Below are 17974 nucleotides of genomic sequence, written 5' to 3'. Positions count from 1 at the left end.
TTTAGGATGGCTCACGACCATTCTCCGTTTCAGAGAGTTTTACGATGGCTCATGGCTATTCTCCTTCTCAGAGTTTTACAATGGCTCACGACCATTCTCTGGCTCAGAGAGTTTTACGATGGCTCACGACCATTCTCCGTTTCAGAGAGTTTTACAATGGCTCATGGCTAGTCTCTGTCTCAGAGAGTTTTACGATGGCTCACGGCTATTCTCCTTCTCAGAGTTTTACAATGGCTCACGACCATTCTCTGGCTCAGAGAGTTTTACAATGGCTCACGGCTACTCTCTGTCTCAGAGAGTTTTACGATGGCTCACGGCTATTCTATGTCTCAGAGAAGTTTACAATGGCTCAACGCTCTTCTAACCAAAGAGAGAAAGCAGGAGGGGCTTTGCCACAGCAGGGTGGCGTTGGTACCTTAGGCCCCCGACGGACAGGTGTCCGTAGGAGCTGCTGGCAGCCGAGCTGGAGCGCGAGTTGTTGATGTAGGCCACCAGGGAGTTGGGCGAGGTGCGGATCATGGTCTGCAGGTCAATGCTGGCGTCAGAGAGAGGAGAGACGGACAGGGCCCTCTTCCGACTCAGCCTGGGTGTGAGGCGGGGACTGGAGAACCGAGACACTGCACGCACACACACACACACACACACACAAAAAAAACCCATAGCATGGATTACTTGAGCTCAGGCTGACTAAAGTGTGACAGCATGATATGCATTTTCCTCAGGAGATGCTTGCAGTCAATACAAAAAAAATTCATATGTTCCAACCTATTAATCATACACAATCTCTCTCTCTCTCGCTCTCACACACACACACTGCAGTCTTTTTTATTCTGAGGTCTGCTCTCTCTGCCCCAGTAGACTTCCCCATTCCTGGCTAAGCAAATTTCACCCACACCCCGGGGTCCTCCCCTTTTGCCCTTCCGACCGATGACCCTCATCACTTTACCCACTTATTCCGAATAACCTATTTTCCTTTAACCCTCTCCCTACCTCTAAGCTCCACCCCCACCCCTGATACCAGCCAATAGCGACACTTCTTCCCAAAGGGTTCCATCCCATACCACCGGGGGAGGCGTCTGATTGTTCGGAACTGAAGTATCATTCCTCTATCTGGCTGGGGAGGAAACCTACAGAATCATGGCAGCGCTGGACTGCATTGTGTCTCTTCCCTGCTCCACCCACTCCCGTGCTATTTTGGGAGCACGTGCAGAGTTTGTGTGCCAGGTGGGACAGTGTGATCGATGGTTCCGCACTCTCAAGCTCACACCACCCCCCCACGTCCGGAAATAGTGCGCCCCTATCAATAAAGAGTTGGAGACCGAAATCGGGCAGATATCCACCGTGCACGTGACGAAGAAACCCGCAGAAATCCGCAGATCGTCTTTTATGAGACATTCCACATTCAGGAATCCTAATGGTGACATTTTGGTGTATGTTTGTCAGCAGCGTGGGGGGGGGGTCTTCTTCTCTGCTCAGGGGTGCTCACTGTTACAGGGGGAACAAACACTGAGAGGCTGTTAGCTCAACAGGTGCTAGGAATTAGTGTTGGTGTCAGCAGAGGCCTGTGTGTGTGTGTGTGTGTGTGTGTGTGTGTGTGTGTGTGTGTATATGAGAGAGAAAGTAAGAGAGTGAGAGAGAGACAGACAGAGAGAGAGAGAGAGAGAGAGAGAGAGAGAGAGAGAGAGAGAGAGAGAGAAAGATTAAAGGTCATAACCAGAGGCTCAGGCAACTGGATGTCTATAATGATACCATCACAGCTAGTGCCAACACAAGCAGGCTTGTGTGTGTGTGTGCGTGCGCGCGCATGTGTCAATGTGCCCATTCCTAACAGAGCACAGGACTACTAAGTAATCTCCCAGCTTTGTAGCTTAGAAAGTCGTTATTCTTAGCACAGCCTAATGGCTCTCTGTCATTTCTACACACAAGCTGTGGAAACACTCTTAGCACCCAGATCACCACCGACACACAACGTGGCTGTGCTGCTATTTGCATGGTACTAACGGGGGGTTGCGAGAGCGGGCGGGGCGGCACCCGTTCACCCCAGCGTCGCCGTTTGTCTCCGTTATACCCTCACCTCGGGGGAGGCGTATTTATTAATGTGCCACTTCCTTTGATAAATAGCCAAATGGAGAAGCGGGCCTGGATCCCTCCCGCCCACACCCCCGGCCCCCCGGTGATTTATATCAGCCGAGTGCCGCTAAACCCACCGGAGCCCAGCATCGGACCCCTCCCGTCCCAACCTTAAAGACGTGCGCACAACAAGGGCCTGGAAGCATCAGGGAGCACTGTGCTGAGTTGGACCAAGTTCACCTGTGTGAGGATAACACGGAGAGCGATGTCAGTCTTAAGGATGTCAGCAGTGATGCTCTTGGGGGAGGTGTTACTCACATGACTCTAGCACAAACTCTGGTCAGTCTTAAGGATGTCAGCAGTGATGCTCTTGGGGGAGGTGTTACTCACATGACTCTAGCACAAACTCTGGTCAGTCTTAAGGATGTCAGCAGTGATGCTCTTGGGGGAGGTGTTACTCACATGACTCTAGCACAAACTCTGGTCAGTCTTAAGGATGTCAGCAGTGATGCTCTTGGGGGAGGTGTTACTCACATGACTCTAGCACAAACTCTGGTCAGTCTTAAGGATGTCAGCAGTGATGCTCTTGGGGGAGGTGTTACTCACATGACTCTAGCGCAAACACTGGTCAGTCTTAAGGATGTCAGCAGTGATGCGCTTGGGGGAGGTGCTACTCACGACTCTAGCACAAACTCTGGTCAGTCTTAAGGATGTCAGCAGTGATGCTCTTGGGGGAGGTGTTACTCACATGACTCTAGCGCAAACAATGGTTCATCTTAGCGATTTATAAACAACTTGAGGCATAATGTGACTTTAAGAACACCAATTCTGAGTGTTTCTTTAAAATGACTAATGAGTTGTAAGTAGTTCTTACACACAAGCCAGTGTGTAAGTCAAAAACCGAACCACCAATTATATGAAAATATTTAAGTATAAATATTAAGTCTATAAATGGGCATACCTTTGTTTTGGGAATGTCATACTAAACTTCTGATCCTCAATCAGGCTGCAAGATGTTCTAATAGTGAGGGACAGGCACTGCCTTCCTTTATATCATACACATTACACCATTTATCTGACACTTTAATCCAAAGCAACTTACAATTATGACTAATTACACTTTGAGCAATTAAGGGATAAGGGTTTTGCTCAGGGGCTTGAACTCACAACCTCCTGCTTACTAATCATGCACCTTAACCAACAGGCCACCACTGACCAATCATCAGCGCTTTTGTAAAGTAATATGCCCCTCTGCCTTCTCCTTTGTTCTGCAGCGCCCAGGACGAGGCATGCGCAAGACACCTGCTGATCCCACATCTGGGAAGCACTGGGCTTTGCATGGGTCAGCCAGCGCACACACTCCTGGGCCTCCAGGGGCTCGGGGTCAGAGGTGAAGGGTCGGACGGGAAACTGAGGCGTGGGGAATGAAAGCGCAGCAGTGACGGCACATGCGAGGCTCTGTCCTCACGGTGTTTGTTTCTCGGGAGACCAGTATCTGGCCTGTGCCATCTTTCCGGGCGGGAAATGTCGCGTGAATATTTACTCCGCGGTGGTGAGTGGGACAGGGCTTCCCGTTTGTGCTGCAGTCGTTTTAGATCAAAGCCTCCCATTTCCACCTTCGCGCTGCTTTCTTTTGGGAACAGAAAGTGACAGTTGCAGTAATAAAACATCTGGAGTCTCACCGTGGTAGTGTTGCTTTGACCCGAAAGAGGTCGATGTTGTCAACAGTGGAATAACGGATGGAACATAAAGGGCTGGTGGGGGAAGCTGGGCTATTAGCAGGACTCCGAATGGAGAGCTGGGCACAGCTTAAAGGCCTTTCCCACGTTTCTGCTCCTGGAACGACGAGGAGGAATGCCAGGATCTCCTTGCGTGCCGGTGTTAGCCAAAGAGACATCCGCTTTCCCGTTTAGCATGTCCATTTCGGGTCATGCCCAGAGTCTGGCAGCTGGTTCGGTTAAACAGCTCTGTGACAGACGATGTCCCGAACCGTGGCGTGCGAAAGCTCCGGGACCTTCTGTCCCGCCGACGCCGCACCCCTTTTAAGGTGACTTAGGAGGTGCAGGCCAGAGGCAGCCACTCATTACGCTAAACGCTTGCACGCTTGTAAATGTCACGGCAGGCCGGCCTGTCCTGCGGTGCGCGTTTACAGACGCTGTGGTCACGGAGAGCTGGCCAGTACCGCGCAGGTGGGGGTCACCGCGAGACTCCCGTGAGGGGACCGGGAGCGGAAGGTGCATATGGAGGTGTCAGGGTGGAGACGTGTTGGCTGCTGCTTGTGTCTGTCTGCTTCCTCTGCGCTCTCTCTCTCTCTCGCTCTGTCCTGTCACGTGACTCACCGTCCATGGGGTTGATGTAGTCCGGCAGGTGGACGGCCGCGGCCGCGGCAGACCCCGCCCCCTGCACGAGCAGCTCCCCGTATGGGCTCCGGTGACTGGTCATCAGGTGGTAGTAGTCGGCTGAGCCGGCCCCCGGCAGTGGCGGGGCCAGGCCAAACAGCCCACGCTCTTTCAGGTGCTCGTGGGTTACTATCAGAGGGAAAAGAATGTTTTTTTTAATACCTTAACACAAAATTCTACAAGGCAATTAGTTGCCTTAAATCACTAGCAAAGAACTAAAGATTCAACTCACTGTCGAGTTTTACACAGCACTTGAAAGAGAGAAGGTGACAAAGAAAGTATAAGATGGAATGAGAGAGAGAAAAAAATTAAACACGATCATGAGTATGAGTTCCAAAATGGAAAATATTCCTCACTTCCTCCACGGATAAATAAAGTCAGAGCTGTAATCACACATGCACACACACACACACACACACACACACACACACACACACACATGCACAGAGAATGACCAGCGGTTGAGAAAAGAGACCCACAGCTTCCGAGATGTAGCAGCGCTGTAGTGTTAACAGCTGCACCCAGTAAAGTTCTGTTAAAAGTGTCAGGAGCAATAAGACTATGAGGGCCAAATCTGCTTTACGCAGCCGCCTGGCCGTACAGGTCACGAGAACACCTCGCCATATGGACCCCATTTACATACAGTTAGAACAGAAGAATGTACAGAAATCTTCAAGCTCCTTTCTCGCTTTCATAAATGTACACGTGTGGTGTGTGTGTATGTGTGTGTGTGTGTGTGTGTGTGTGTGTGTGTGTGTGTTTCTGTGTGTGCATGGCAGGCACCTCATACACCTTGGAAACATTTCTGCTGATTTTTCACAGACAATTAGCTGGGTTTGAAAAAAGCTCTCTCTCTGTCCTGCATCTCACACTCCTTCATTTGTGACGTCTTCCATGTGCCCAGGATTGTGGAAAACCAAACAGAGAACCCCACTGAGCTCTGCTGAAATGCCACTGCTGGTAAAACTTAAGTTGAAACCCTTTTGTGGGGAGATTTGATATTCACACAGACATGTGTGTTACTAAGCTAGACCTGTGGTGTGTGGCTCTAAAGATTCTACAGCCCTAGTTGTCTGTGACTTAAATAGCTCAGCACAGTTTACTAAAGCGACTATCTGCCAAAAATGATCCAGGATATAATTCCAAGCATTTTTATTTCTATATATTATTGTGGAGAAATAAACATGCACCTAAAATAAAACCCCAAAATAGCAGCGGCCTGAATAGTTGGGGCTGGCTGCCGTATTTCAAATGGGGTCAGTTGTGTCTGCATGTAAAGCTTAACAACCAAGCCCATCTCACAGTCAAGGCCATATCTACCTATCTGCATTCATTCAAGTTAAAATAGTTTCATCTCTCTCCTTCTCTCTGGCTTTATCGCTGCTGGGATCCCCTGCGTGCTGCTTATTTAAGTGTAAAGGCGCAGACACGTTGCTGTTGACAGACTGTAAAAGGTGATTTATTTGCTCTTTGGCCTACGCGCCTTGACCTGTTTTTATGATTCTACTGTGAAGTGAGAAGGCTTTGGAATGTCACGGGGGAATTCTGTCTGGCCCAGTTTCACTCGTTCATAACCACCTTCTCATCTACCCATCCGAAGGAGTAATCGCAAGATGGAAAAAAATATCAAAGTTTCACTTGATGTGTGTTTAACAAATGCACGGATCATTGGAGCAGTTTTACTGAGTCAGTGACCACCGGTGGAAGACAGAATGCTTTCATGGTTAACAGGAAGTATCACATGTCATTTGTGTTTGGGCCTTGGTTCACTTTAGTGCAGTTCTGACTAAACTGAACCAAACTGAATTGAGCAGAAGTGAATCAAACAAAACAGAACAGAAATTGGCTAAAACGCTAACAATTGAATTCAACTGAAGTGACCTGAACCGAACTGATTCATGGTCCCTGTGCACTCACGGTCAGCAGGGCTGAGGCCGCGGGCGGCCGAGATCACGGAGATGGGGCTGCTGTGCATCGAGCGCAGGTAGTGCTCCATATGTGGGGTGACGTAGGGGTGTGCGGGGCTGAAAGGTGACTCGCCCGTGCCGGCCGGAGACAACCGGATCAGGGAGATATCGGAGATGACCGGGCTCCCTGCCAAGCCTGTGGGCCTTGGGAGAAAGAGAGAGAAAATGGGGTCAGTGATGATACTCAAAACAAACATATTTACCAATTAAGTGGGACACGAACAATTAAGGTGATTTCAATAAGGATATTTTTTTGAAAGCTCAACTACAATTACTATCAACAGCTTTTACATAACAGTGATTCTGAATCCAAATTCATCTCCAAGCACGACTAAGAGTCAAGGTTCGAGGCTCCCACGGGAGCTTTCCAGGGATCAGTGTCCGCATGAAGGTAGGCTGGTAACTTTGGTTGACTTTTGGTGACTTTTGGCCTTTGGTTCCAGGGCTCCAGGCGATTCTTGCTGCGTAAACCCAGCAGAGAGACCCCGGCCTCCCATAGTCCCATCTGGAGCGTCTCTCATCAAGGAGCATGAAGTCATGTATGCTGCTCTCATCTGTGTTGAAATCCAGGTTCAGGTCAGGACCATGGTGAGGTTGTCGGGTTTAGTTTGCTAGGATGCACCCAAGCATGAGACGGGTCTACATGACCACGGGGGCCAGGGGTGTCTGTGTGTGTATGATACAGCGCCCAGACCCTCTGAGCAGATCCACATGGAGACAGGTCCCTGAAGGAAAGAATATCCTGTTTGGCTGCTCATGTTTTTCACTGCAATCGGAGACAGCTTGAAAAGACTGAAAAATGGGGAGGCCATCCAATTTCCATGTACCATTTTAAATGACAAGAAAGAACAAAAAAAATCTCCATTTGAACCAGTCACTTACTCATTTTTCCAGAGAATAAATACTTGAAGTTGGTTAATGTTTTATGAACATGTCTAATGAAAACATGCTGACAGAGCTGTTAATGAGGAGTAGACGAGTACTGGCTGCGCTGTTACACCAGCGGTTGCCGTTACCAGACAGTTTCACCCTCCTGTGGGCTTTAGAAAGTCGAGTATACAAGTTGAGAAGCCAAATTGCCTGCAGATCCGGTTACACGCCGTTCTTATCAGCCAGCTTGGGCCGTGCTAGCTAGCTGTAAGTGTGAAATCCCCTCTCCCGCTCCCTCATCCAATTACGCTTTGTTTGACATAGTGCTGTTTTCTTTTTCTGGAGGATGGTGGCTGGGGGTTTAAGTTAAGAACTGTTTATTCTAAGAACATGTGATTCTGGCCTGATTTCGGTATTGAAAGGATGCCAGCCTTAGTTACACAAAGTGGACACCCCCCCCAACCCCTGAACGACTGCACTGTAGTTAAGGATCTCAGCAGCTGAGGGCCGAGGTCACTTGGTTCTTTCTTTTTTGAACTGCCCTCCCTTTCTTTCTTTTGCCACGGTCGATTTTCAGCCCCACCGGTCTCTTTTGCCGATTATTCCCAGACCACACAAAAAAGCAGCAGGACGTTGGTTTGGTCCAAAGATCCCCCATGGTTTGGGCCGCTTTAGCAGGGTTCGGTACTTTGGGCCAAACACACACCGAGCGCTCCGTCCCCGCAGAGCCAGAGAGAGGTAGCCGCTGGAACCCATACGGCTGCAGGCCTTTCTCAGAGACCCCCAAGAGAAAGTAGGGACAAACACAGCTGGTCATGAAGCCTTCTCTGCAGATTCCTTCATGATTCAACCCTGTTTTTGGCCAAGCTGATAGAGGCAAGCTGCAGCTGGTGAGGCAAACAGAGCGTAGATTCTGTACGTGGACTGAAGATACTCCAGGATATAATGCAAAGATGTTTTGTGATAGTTTAGGAATTCCTGCGAGGGTTTGGTCCAATAAAGCCACACTGTCTTTCTCAGCTGGTTTGAGATAGTCCAGAACTCACTTGCTTTCCAGCAAGGGGCCAATCCTACTTGGCTTATTCTGAGGCCTGCCCCCTCAGGTAGACTCTTATCCCCATAAACACTCGACAGTCCTGGGCAAAGACAAGTAAGACAGCCTCTTCAACTCAAACCACTCATCCAGGCACCATCTCTCAACTACTTGTTCACATGGAAGCCTTCTGTATAACTCTGGTCCTACACTCTTGGCATCCAGGTGATCTAATCTGCCTTGAGCTGATCTGAATGCTGGCCAACAAACCTGAGAGCAAAAAGGCTTAGCTCCAAAAAGACCATACCCCCCCCTCCACCAAGCCCAGTGACTTCACACTACAACATTCAACTACTACTCTGGAATACATCTAGATTTACAGATTGTGTCTGACACAGTAGACACTGCATCAGTGAGTTTAACCCTTCTTTTAACGTTTCTACTAACTGACATCGTTAAACTTTATTATTGGCCCATAGCCAGTAACTAAATAGCGGTTGTGATGTAGCCCATCCTGTATTTATCAACACAATCACCTAATTTTTGTGTTGGAAAATGAGAAGCATTCTGTGAATAGTGTTTTGAATTATTCCCTGTGATGTCACTGTGTAAACAAAAAACCTTGAAGTACAAACTCTTGCAGTACATCTACAAATAAATATTAACATGATTACTTCACTTAAACTCCCTGAAATACATCACTGGTTTCTGGGTTTTGAAAAGAATGATCCTAACAGCCATGAAATGATTGATGCCATTATTCTGCTCGTGTACCACATGAAAGCACCAATGTTATTTAATTTGCCAGTCAGAAATCACAGTGCAACCTGTCCCCTCTGGCACTGTGTGTGTGAAAAACACATGGTGTCCTATTCAAACTCCAACTACCCAAAGAGAACTAGAAGCCTGGGCACAGCTAAAAGTCATGCAATATTTAAGGTTTTGAACATGAAAAGGCTCCTGTCTGTGGAGAGGTCCTAGTACAATTGGGGAAGGGTCCAAGTGCCCAGATCTGCCCGCTGTAGCATAGCCCCACTGGGCAATCGTGCATTGAGGGACCTCCAGCTTGCTCGGGAGCTAGCAGAGTTATGGCATACGGCCCCTACAATGCACTGGGCTGTGTAGCAGGTCCGAGCTGGGGCCAATAGAAGCTTAGTGGCCTGGGGGTTTGAGCTCACCAATTCTCTGGGAACCCATAGTGAGCTAGGCTGGTGTGCCAGGACCGATACCTAAAAAGCTTGCGGCAGATTGTTTTTTTTTTTTTTTTTTAAAGAGTAGTGATTTAATTGTGTTTAATTTGCATGTTTTTGGAAGAAAACACAACCTAATATCTGATATTTCTCTGACAATGCCTGATATTTTCCCCTGGGAGTAATAATAACAGCACACTGTAATTACACCTCAAACAAACAGCTTCATTTTTGATAGTCAGCAATCAATCTAAGTCATAATGCTGTCATGTGTAATAACAACATAGATACAATACACAGTGTTTTTCTCCTATTCATCCCCCAGCGCTTGAGTGTCGGACGATGCCAGGCTATTGTTAAGGGCAGGTTGCCGTGCCAGACTCCTGTGATGGGGACATTGTTCTGGGTACCCATGTGGGTGCAGCATTCATGTCCAGCAGATGGGCAGTGCACCTGTTCTGCTCCGTGCCAGGCTGTCAGGTGCCTGTCCGGGCCCATTGTCTGGCCTCTCAGGGTAATGGAGGCTGGTGCCTCAGTGCTTGAGCCCATTCACAAGCACCGCAGGGGTCAGGAACATCCGCCATGGCACCGTTGGCTGGCCGACACCTTCACCGCGGCGCTTTGCTGCATATAGGTGTGCAGGTGGCTTCAGGCTGGGGTGTTCGTACACGGCAGACTGCAGGGCATGCGTGCGATACTGGGTGTAAGCTTCAGAATGCCTGTTCCTGGCCAACACTGCAGACGTGCTCCTGTGCACCCGAGCACCTTAGAGGACCCTGAAATGTGTGCGCACTCACAGCCGTGTCCATATGTATTGTGTGGCTCAGTGTGTCTGGCAGCGGTGAATTATGGGAGATGTGCGTGAGACTTGTCTGAAGCCAGAGGCTCCTGGGCTCATTTAGATCAATCGCATTTTCTTCTGCAGGTCCGCAGTATGCTCCCAGTGGTGCTGAGGTTTGCTCACACACACACACACACACACACACACACACACACACACACACACACACACACACACACACACACACACACACACACACACACACACACACTTTTTCTTCCTCCTTTCAACTACATACAGGGTGAAATGCTTAAGACTTTTAAACTGACAGGCATTCACTTGGCCTCCATAGCTACACTACTAGGAACATGAGCACTTAGGTGTCAATGAGGTTTGCACAAGCAGATGCGCTTCTTTCTGTAGGAAGGCCTCAATACTGCAGCTATGTTTGACTTCCAATCATGTGTGGAACCTTCTGCTTGCGCTGAGGTGCCAGAGTGGACAACATGGACTCAGACTCGGACATGGACTCGGACTTCTTTCTTTCTCTCTGAGCCCGACAACCTGTGCTGGGTGTTGAGCAACACCTCCCAGGCCCTGTCTGCAGCAAGTGTGACCATTTGTTAACCGTTGTTTGGATTAACATTTTTTTTTGTATAGTTATTGTGTTTTTGAAGTGGGAAGGAAAATCGTGAAAGGAACGCTGCTCAGGGCTGAACGTGTGCAGGGGAATGGAGTCGCTTGGCCGTTAGCCCGGGACAGAAACGCTCTGGCAGACATCAAGCCACGTGTTCCTCCCCAAGTTCAAAGTGCTGTCTCCCGCGCGCCTGCTGCCAGCTCGCAGGCACAGGGCTGACACTGAGGGATGCGGAGAGTGTTTGTCAACTGCATTCCGAATGTTTGTAATACTGCGTACTCTGCCTGTGAAAATTCCCACAGTGCCCTGCTCTGCTCCACAGATGAATCGGCCGGTCATCTGTCATTCCAGTCAGTTGGAGAGGCAGCAGATGACCCTCCCATGCCAGAAAACCCCTCCCCAATAGGGAAGTTTCCCCACTTAGCTGACAGCTCTGACAAAATATCCAGCACCCTCATTATGGTATATGCAAACAATGATAAAGCACACTGTACGAAGAAGTCATGTTAGACAATCAGAGCGAGGACCCCTGACACACCGCCCCGCGACTCTAATAAAGCGTCCTGGCTTGCCACTAGCGACACTGCACTTAATTTGCTGTCCAATGTTGCTGTAATTAGATGAATTTGGCACAGGCAGAAGGAAAGACAGCTAGATCAAGGCCTTGATAAATTAGGGGTCCACTGTCAAGATCAAATCACATTAATCAAGGTGGCTGTGTAGTAAGACAGCCCCCCCCCCCACTCCTCCCGACCCAACCAAGTTTACCTTCGCCACTGTGCGTGATGAATAGGCTGGCTGCTACCAGCCACACCATATGCATCACCATCAAATCTGTGAATTTAAATGTAAGAACAAAACTTCCAGAATTCTATTGATTTATTCAGTCCCTTTCTTAAGATTAAACCATCCTCGGAGCCCACAGAGTCTGTTTCAAGAGAGACGGAAGAGCAGAATAAAGTTAAATGTTTCTGAGTTGACCATGCACTCTTCAAAAAGAAAACAGAAAGGAAGAAACGAGAAAAAAAACCCAACAACAGTGACAACACCAACAACAGCAGAAAACTGTAACTTCAAGACTAGAATGGCCCACTTCATATTTGGCTTTAAAACACAAAGCTCCCATTTTAAAATTCATAGGGGAGGCATGGGGATGCAGGCATCTAAAGGGAAGCCTAGATTACGCAGCTGAGCTGGGAGGGCCATCTTTGACCAAGAGAATTAGGTTTCACAGTTGACAATGGGGTAGGGGGTGATACAATTTTTTATGAGCTACCTACAGGTGTTACAGTTATTGTTACGAGCATTGCGCTGTGCATGTAGTGTGTTCGGCATGCTACTGATGTCACGCCAATGGCCTGTTGATTTGAAGAATATGTCTATTGGTATGTTTCTGTTTAAGCTGTAGATGCCAGTGACCTGAGTTCATCCACAGCTCAGAAAGTGAGAAGGGTTCTTGGGGAAAGTTTTTGCATGTAGCTTTACTGTCATGAAATGTTTGTGTCTGCCTGCTGGTAAATGTGTGTCCTGAGCTCAGTGCTGCCTGACGCTCTACGTGTCCTGTCAGAGTTTCACTTACCCGCTGGTCTGCAAATGTTTGCATTTAAATGATGTGTTCAGTATTGACAGAAGAAGTACAACTGTTTGGGCATCACTGGTTAAACTGTGACCATCTATATATATATGAAAGAGAGAGAGAATTACTTACCCATGCAGGGTGGAAAGGGAATGGGGTTCATAGTGGTATCTGCCTTCATGATGCCGCATGTCGATTGGGATGGGGGTGTGGAAAGTTGGGAAGATAGGATGAGGGCCTATGGAACAGAGAGACAGAGAGAGACAAAACAGAGAAGGAACAAGGGAGAGAGAGAAAAAAATAGTAAAGAACTTCAAAAAACAACAAAAAAGAGCCTGGCTTTCAGGAGAAAAAAAAAATCAAAGCCAAAAGATCCACAACACAGTAAGATGAGTCCAGAGAAGACTGAGCAGTTTCGTGTAAAATATTGGCACTATCACACAAGCGAAGTGGAATAAATAAATAATCAAAGTCATCCTAAGAAATCCTACATCTCAGACATAAAAGACCCCAACTGGGCTTTGGACAAAGACCTGCAGCCAGATGCTCTTTGAACTAGGGGCAGTGATGGACACTATCAAGGAGAAGCATGGCCTCAACACAAACAGGAGCTGACAGCTACGGGGAGAGGCCTCCTCCCTCCTGCTTCACCATGGGGAGAGGCCTCCTCCACCCTGCTTCACTATGGGGAGAGGCCTTCTCCCTACTGCTTCACCACGGGGAGAGGCCTCCTCCACCCTGCTTCACTACAGGGAGAGGCCTCCTCCATCCTGCTTCACCACGGGGAGAGGCCTCCTCCCTCCTGCTTCACTACAGGGAGAGGCCTCCTCCATCCTGCTTCACTACAGGGAGAGACCTCCTCCCTCCTGCTTCACCACGGGGAGAGGCCTCCTCCCTCCTGCTTCACCACGGGGAGAGGCCTCCTCCACCCTGCTTCACCACGGGGAGAGACCTCCTCCATCCTGCTTCACTACAGGGAGAGACCTCCTCCATCCTGCTTCACCATGGGGAGAGACCTCCTCCACCCTGCTTCACTATGGGGAGAGGTCTCCTCCACCCTGCTCTAGAGGTACACACTGCTGGGCAACACCATACTCCTGCTGATCAGTCGCAGCCAGCCCAAACCCCCCCCCCCCCCCCCCCCCCACACACACACGTACAAACAGCCACAGCTTAATGGCCCTGAAAAAAAGGACAAAGATCGTTGTTGTAGGGTGGGGTTTTTTGAAAACATGAGTTTTCTAAGATGGCTTTTGAGCATTTCATTAATAAGAAGTGGGTGTGCTTAGCAGCATTTTTACTAAACAACGCTATTGCGCTCAGCTCGGCATCTACAGTTGCCCTCCTTTATAACAGCCAGGCGTTTTCTTCATTACAGGCCAGTTTGTTGGCTTTTTAAAAAATTTGCAATGAAAGAGGATCAAAATAAATGCTTTCCTTTAATCGTTTCCTGCAGTAAAGTCACCCCTGGCTCAGGACAGCCTGTTAAACACGAGCGGCTTTCATTAACTGTTGTGATCATGACAGACCGCAGTTGATCTTTGTGCGCGGGCATGTTGGTGTTGTGCCATGACACCATGGCTTTTGGAGTCTTAAATGCTTTACAGACTTTTTGCTTCTAATTAGCGCCCCTGTTCCTGTAACCCCTCGCCTTCCTTCCAGTGTAATTCTATGAGAGCATTAACACCTCGAGCCCACTAACAGGCCGTTGGGCTCGTGGATTGGGCAGTGGTCCCATTCTTTGGGTTTTTGTGTTAAGTGTAAATGCTTGAGATACGTTTCTCTGGAGAGGGGAGGAGGGGAGAGGAGATGGCATGCTTTCTGGAATGGAGTAAAACTCTTTGGGCATCGCCCTCTGCAGCAGGAGAGAACAGGTGACCTCCAGAAGGGATGAGAAGGCAGTCATGCGAGGTCAGAAACACAGATCATTTCATTATCTGTACCTGAGATGGCCGTCCAGGGCCCCAGTACACTCAACGGTGCTGGGGGAGTCAGCACCGTAACTCTGTATGAGTCAGCACCGTAACTCTGTGTGAGTCAGCACCGTAACTCTGTGTGAGTCAGCACCGTAACTCTGTGTGAGTCAGCACCGTAACTCTGACCATCCTCTGGCTTGGCCCCCTCTGCTCTCTTGATCTGTAGCTCATTCTACGTGACAGCACAGCAGACCCCACCCAGAAATAAAGAAAATACACCCATCTCTCTCTCTCTCTCGCTCTCTCTCTATCCTCTCTGTTCTCTCCTGTTTCTCTCCTCTGTTCATCACTGTGTTTCTACAATTGCGTTGGGCTTCACATGTGACCCATGCAAGCCGGCCTGTGTGAAAAGCAGGCCAAAAACGTGCAGTGTTTTATTTAGATGATGGTGGCACCACTGTTTAAAGCCTTTGGCCTATACTTCTCCACAATCACACGTTCTGAGAAACCAGCTCCGAAAGGTCCTGCTCTGTAGACACGGCAAAGGTGCACATATTTTAGAATTTGTGAACGTGTAGCCAATCTCTGAGCAGTAAGTCCATAATTGTGTTGGAATTAAATATGTAACACATGCTCTTGTGTTTATACAGCACTTTTCTCTAAAAGAATATGCAGCGAGCACAAGCCCCTGGAGCAGCAGACAAGGTGCGTGACTGGACTAAGTCATCCTCACCCTTTACAGCGCTTGGCATGGAAAACGCTCCAGGTCTGGTTTAATTGATGCAAAACACTATAAAACACACCTGACGCTCTGAAAGCTACCACACAACAAGAACACTGCCCAGCTGGCAAGGAAACGTGGATCAGAACCCCGGAAAGACTCTGGAGCTGGCCCCCTCCTTCTCCGACGGGGAGTGCCGCGTGGCTTCGTTCGCGTCTGACCTTTCACCTGGGTTGCTTCGACTACGCCAGCGGCCGAGACCGGCCTCCAGACGCGGGAGCTACTGCCAGGGCTCTCCATACTCTCCATACCGGGGCTCTCCATGAGAAGGGCAGGGTGGCTGTTTTTTAGCACGCCACTCAGTGAGTAATATAATGGGCCCGTGTGTGAGCGCACAAGGCCGTCGGAGCGGCTGCCGGCCAAACGGCTTCATTCAGCTCCTGGGCTCAGTTAACGCCCCTTAACTGGAGAGCAAGGTGACCAGCCTCCCCCCCACCCCCAAACCATCCTCCCCAAAGTCACGGACCACCATCCTGAATTTTAATCTGCCCTGTCCACTTAGCCCCAAGACTGTGCTTAAGTCATCCTATTGTGGAAGAAGGGGCACTTTTAAGGGAGTGTACTGGCAAGAAAGAAGGTATCGAGACAAACTGACCCCAGATGTTTCAAGAGGGATAACAGTGAGACTAAAAATATATTACAAAAACAACATATTGTCAATTATTTCTGACAATATAAACATACACAACCCATAGAGATTTTTTCCCTGTGGCCAAAGTAAAAAAAAAAAAGCAAACTAACAACACCACCAACATTAAATACCATTAAACCCTCCCCACTCTGTCATTAAAGCTAGCATTACTGAACACAGCACCATTCATCAGCATGCTGCCTCAATTATCCGCATTACCAATGTTATTTCCAGTGGTCACATTTTTCATGTCAGCCTGGTCATCCAGGGCGCTCGGGAGGGGGGTGGTTGAGGGGGACGCAGGGCACGCGGGGGCCTGCCAGCGCGCGTCTCCGGAGTGGGCGGTGGAGGGATTGACCGGGCTGGGTTCCTCTATCACGTGGACAGCTCCATTGTTCGGGTGTGGTGAGCAGAACAAAAGGAGAGAGCTCTGGAGAGTTCAAGAGGGGGCGTTTACCTGCCTGGGCAAACGCCATCCCCATAGGGGCCGCGGCAGGCTGTGGAACCTCACTCGGGCCCTCACGTCTATTAGTCTTTGGGTGATAACATTTGTTTCCTCCTGAGCAGGGAACAGCGCGGCAGGGTGGAGTGCTTTTTCACCGTCACTCCTGGGCGCCGTGCAGGGCCCTGGGCTGATCTGCTCACACAGGTGGAGCGCCGAATTGGAACTCGGTGGAGTTTAAGCTCCGAGCTTGTCCAGGTTGCGGTGGTTTGTGACGGGGCGGGGTTTTCCCACAAGGGGCGGGTTTCCCACAAGCACAGCAGTACTGCAGCAGCCTCTGTTCTCTACCAGCAAATGAACCTCGTCAAACACGTGCTTATGCTGCTCAGAGATAATCTTCTTCAGCTGTCCCTTAACAAGATATCAAGGTAGCCCTACTAAACAAAATGGTTTGTTCTGTTTAAAACTATGCATTGACTCTACAGGGCACACAAATGTCTTGTCTTTGTGGAGCCCTAATCGCTGAATCTAAAGTGGTTCCATCTTATAGGAAGTGCTCAATAACAGTAATGATCGTCAGAACAGGCCATTTTAAAGGCTGTGTAATTAAAAGGCTTTCTGTCGTACCCAGAGAAGCTGGGGGAAATTAGACAGGAAATTCCTGTGGAATAAGCTGGCCGGAGGCCTAAGTACACATCGTCATGCCAACCATTACACACCACCAGGCCCCATTTTGCAGAGCATTCTGGGATGTGCCAAGGTAGCTCTGTGCCTGTAGTAGCTTTATGACAGTTAAAGCTGTTTGTTATGTAGCTAGCTTTGGGAGGTGGCAGCCATGTTTAACAGCAATGAGACTGACTAAGTTTTATTTCTACAAACACAAATTCTGTGACAGTTTTTTAAAAATTATATTTTAATTTTTTCAATTAATTAATTTATAAATGGTTTTTTTTTTAACAAAAGGCTAGTGAGCAACAACCAAGGCACCCCTCTAGGAAGGGGCAGTGGTCCATAGCCGAGGTTCAGAAGTCCGCAGTGAGCTCAGGTCAGGCCTGGCCTAGCAGCTGCAGGGGGGGAAGGGAGAGACCAGGAGGAGGAGGAAGGGGCACTTATCAGAGTCCTTCAGCTGCGGCTGACCCCCTCGGCTAATAAGGCCCATGCATCATGGTGCCAGGGATTTGAGCGGTGAGAGCCGGAGTGGCTGGATCCGCCGGGTCTCCTCAGCATGGCCCGGTGTCGGCCGTGCATCGTTAGCATGCTGTTTGTGTAATTTGGGTACTTAAGACGGCGAGGGCCTCCAAGACTGATTGCGTGGTGCAGTAATCTCGCAGCCCCTCAGCTTGCTGATTTATCACCCCTGCTCTTAATAGCTCTGCTTAACACACAGGTTTGTCCAGATTAAGTAATTACCTTTAAGCAAAAGTTTATTATCTTTAAGACCGGTGCGATGATAAAAGAAGCACTGTCAGAGAGAGAGAGAGAGAGAGAGAGAGAGAGAGAGAGAGAGAGACACAGAGAGAGAGAGAGAGAAGAGGTACTGGGGTTGAATGAATGAGAGTGATAATTAAAAAACAATGCATTAAATCGGTGTTTCTGTGGGCGCTGTCACTGTGCTCCGCTGCTTACATTCATATTAGCCCAGTGGAACTCTCGCCAGGGGGCGATGGGGATTACTCAAGCC

At 49.0% G+C, this 17974-nt stretch overlaps 1 protein-coding gene across 3 annotated transcripts in view; it reads right to left on the bottom strand.

Annotated features, from left to right (window-relative positions):
• The window catches only part of gli2b (GLI family zinc finger 2b), a 60094-nt gene that overhangs the window by 11939 nt on the left and 30181 nt on the right, over window positions 1–17974 (bottom strand). For 2 of the 3 annotated variants that reach the window (XR_004776850.2, XM_027012992.3), the window contains exons 3-6: window positions 12656–12761; window positions 6387–6580; window positions 4410–4598; window positions 416–617 (exon numbers count right to left, since the gene is read on the bottom strand). Coding sequence is in view for 2 of the 3 variants with exons in the window: in XM_027012992.3 (XP_026868793.2) it covers window positions 416–617; window positions 4410–4598; window positions 6387–6580; window positions 12656–12761 (691 nt within the window). In the remaining variant the exon portion in view is untranslated. Of the gene's footprint in view, window positions 1–415; window positions 618–4409; window positions 4599–4701; window positions 6362–6386; window positions 6581–12655; window positions 12762–17974 lie in introns of those variants that run through there. The other variant, XM_081709918.1, reaches the window with a different exon arrangement.

This window comes from Electrophorus electricus, chromosome 3 (genome assembly GCF_041902795.1).
Source record: "Electrophorus electricus isolate QZ-2024a chromosome 3, ASM4190279v1, whole genome shotgun sequence".
NCBI lineage: Eukaryota > Metazoa > Chordata > Actinopteri > Gymnotiformes > Gymnotidae > Electrophorus > Electrophorus electricus.
Note: the sequence above shows the minus strand (reverse complement) of the source record. Positions and strands in the feature narration are given on the sequence as shown.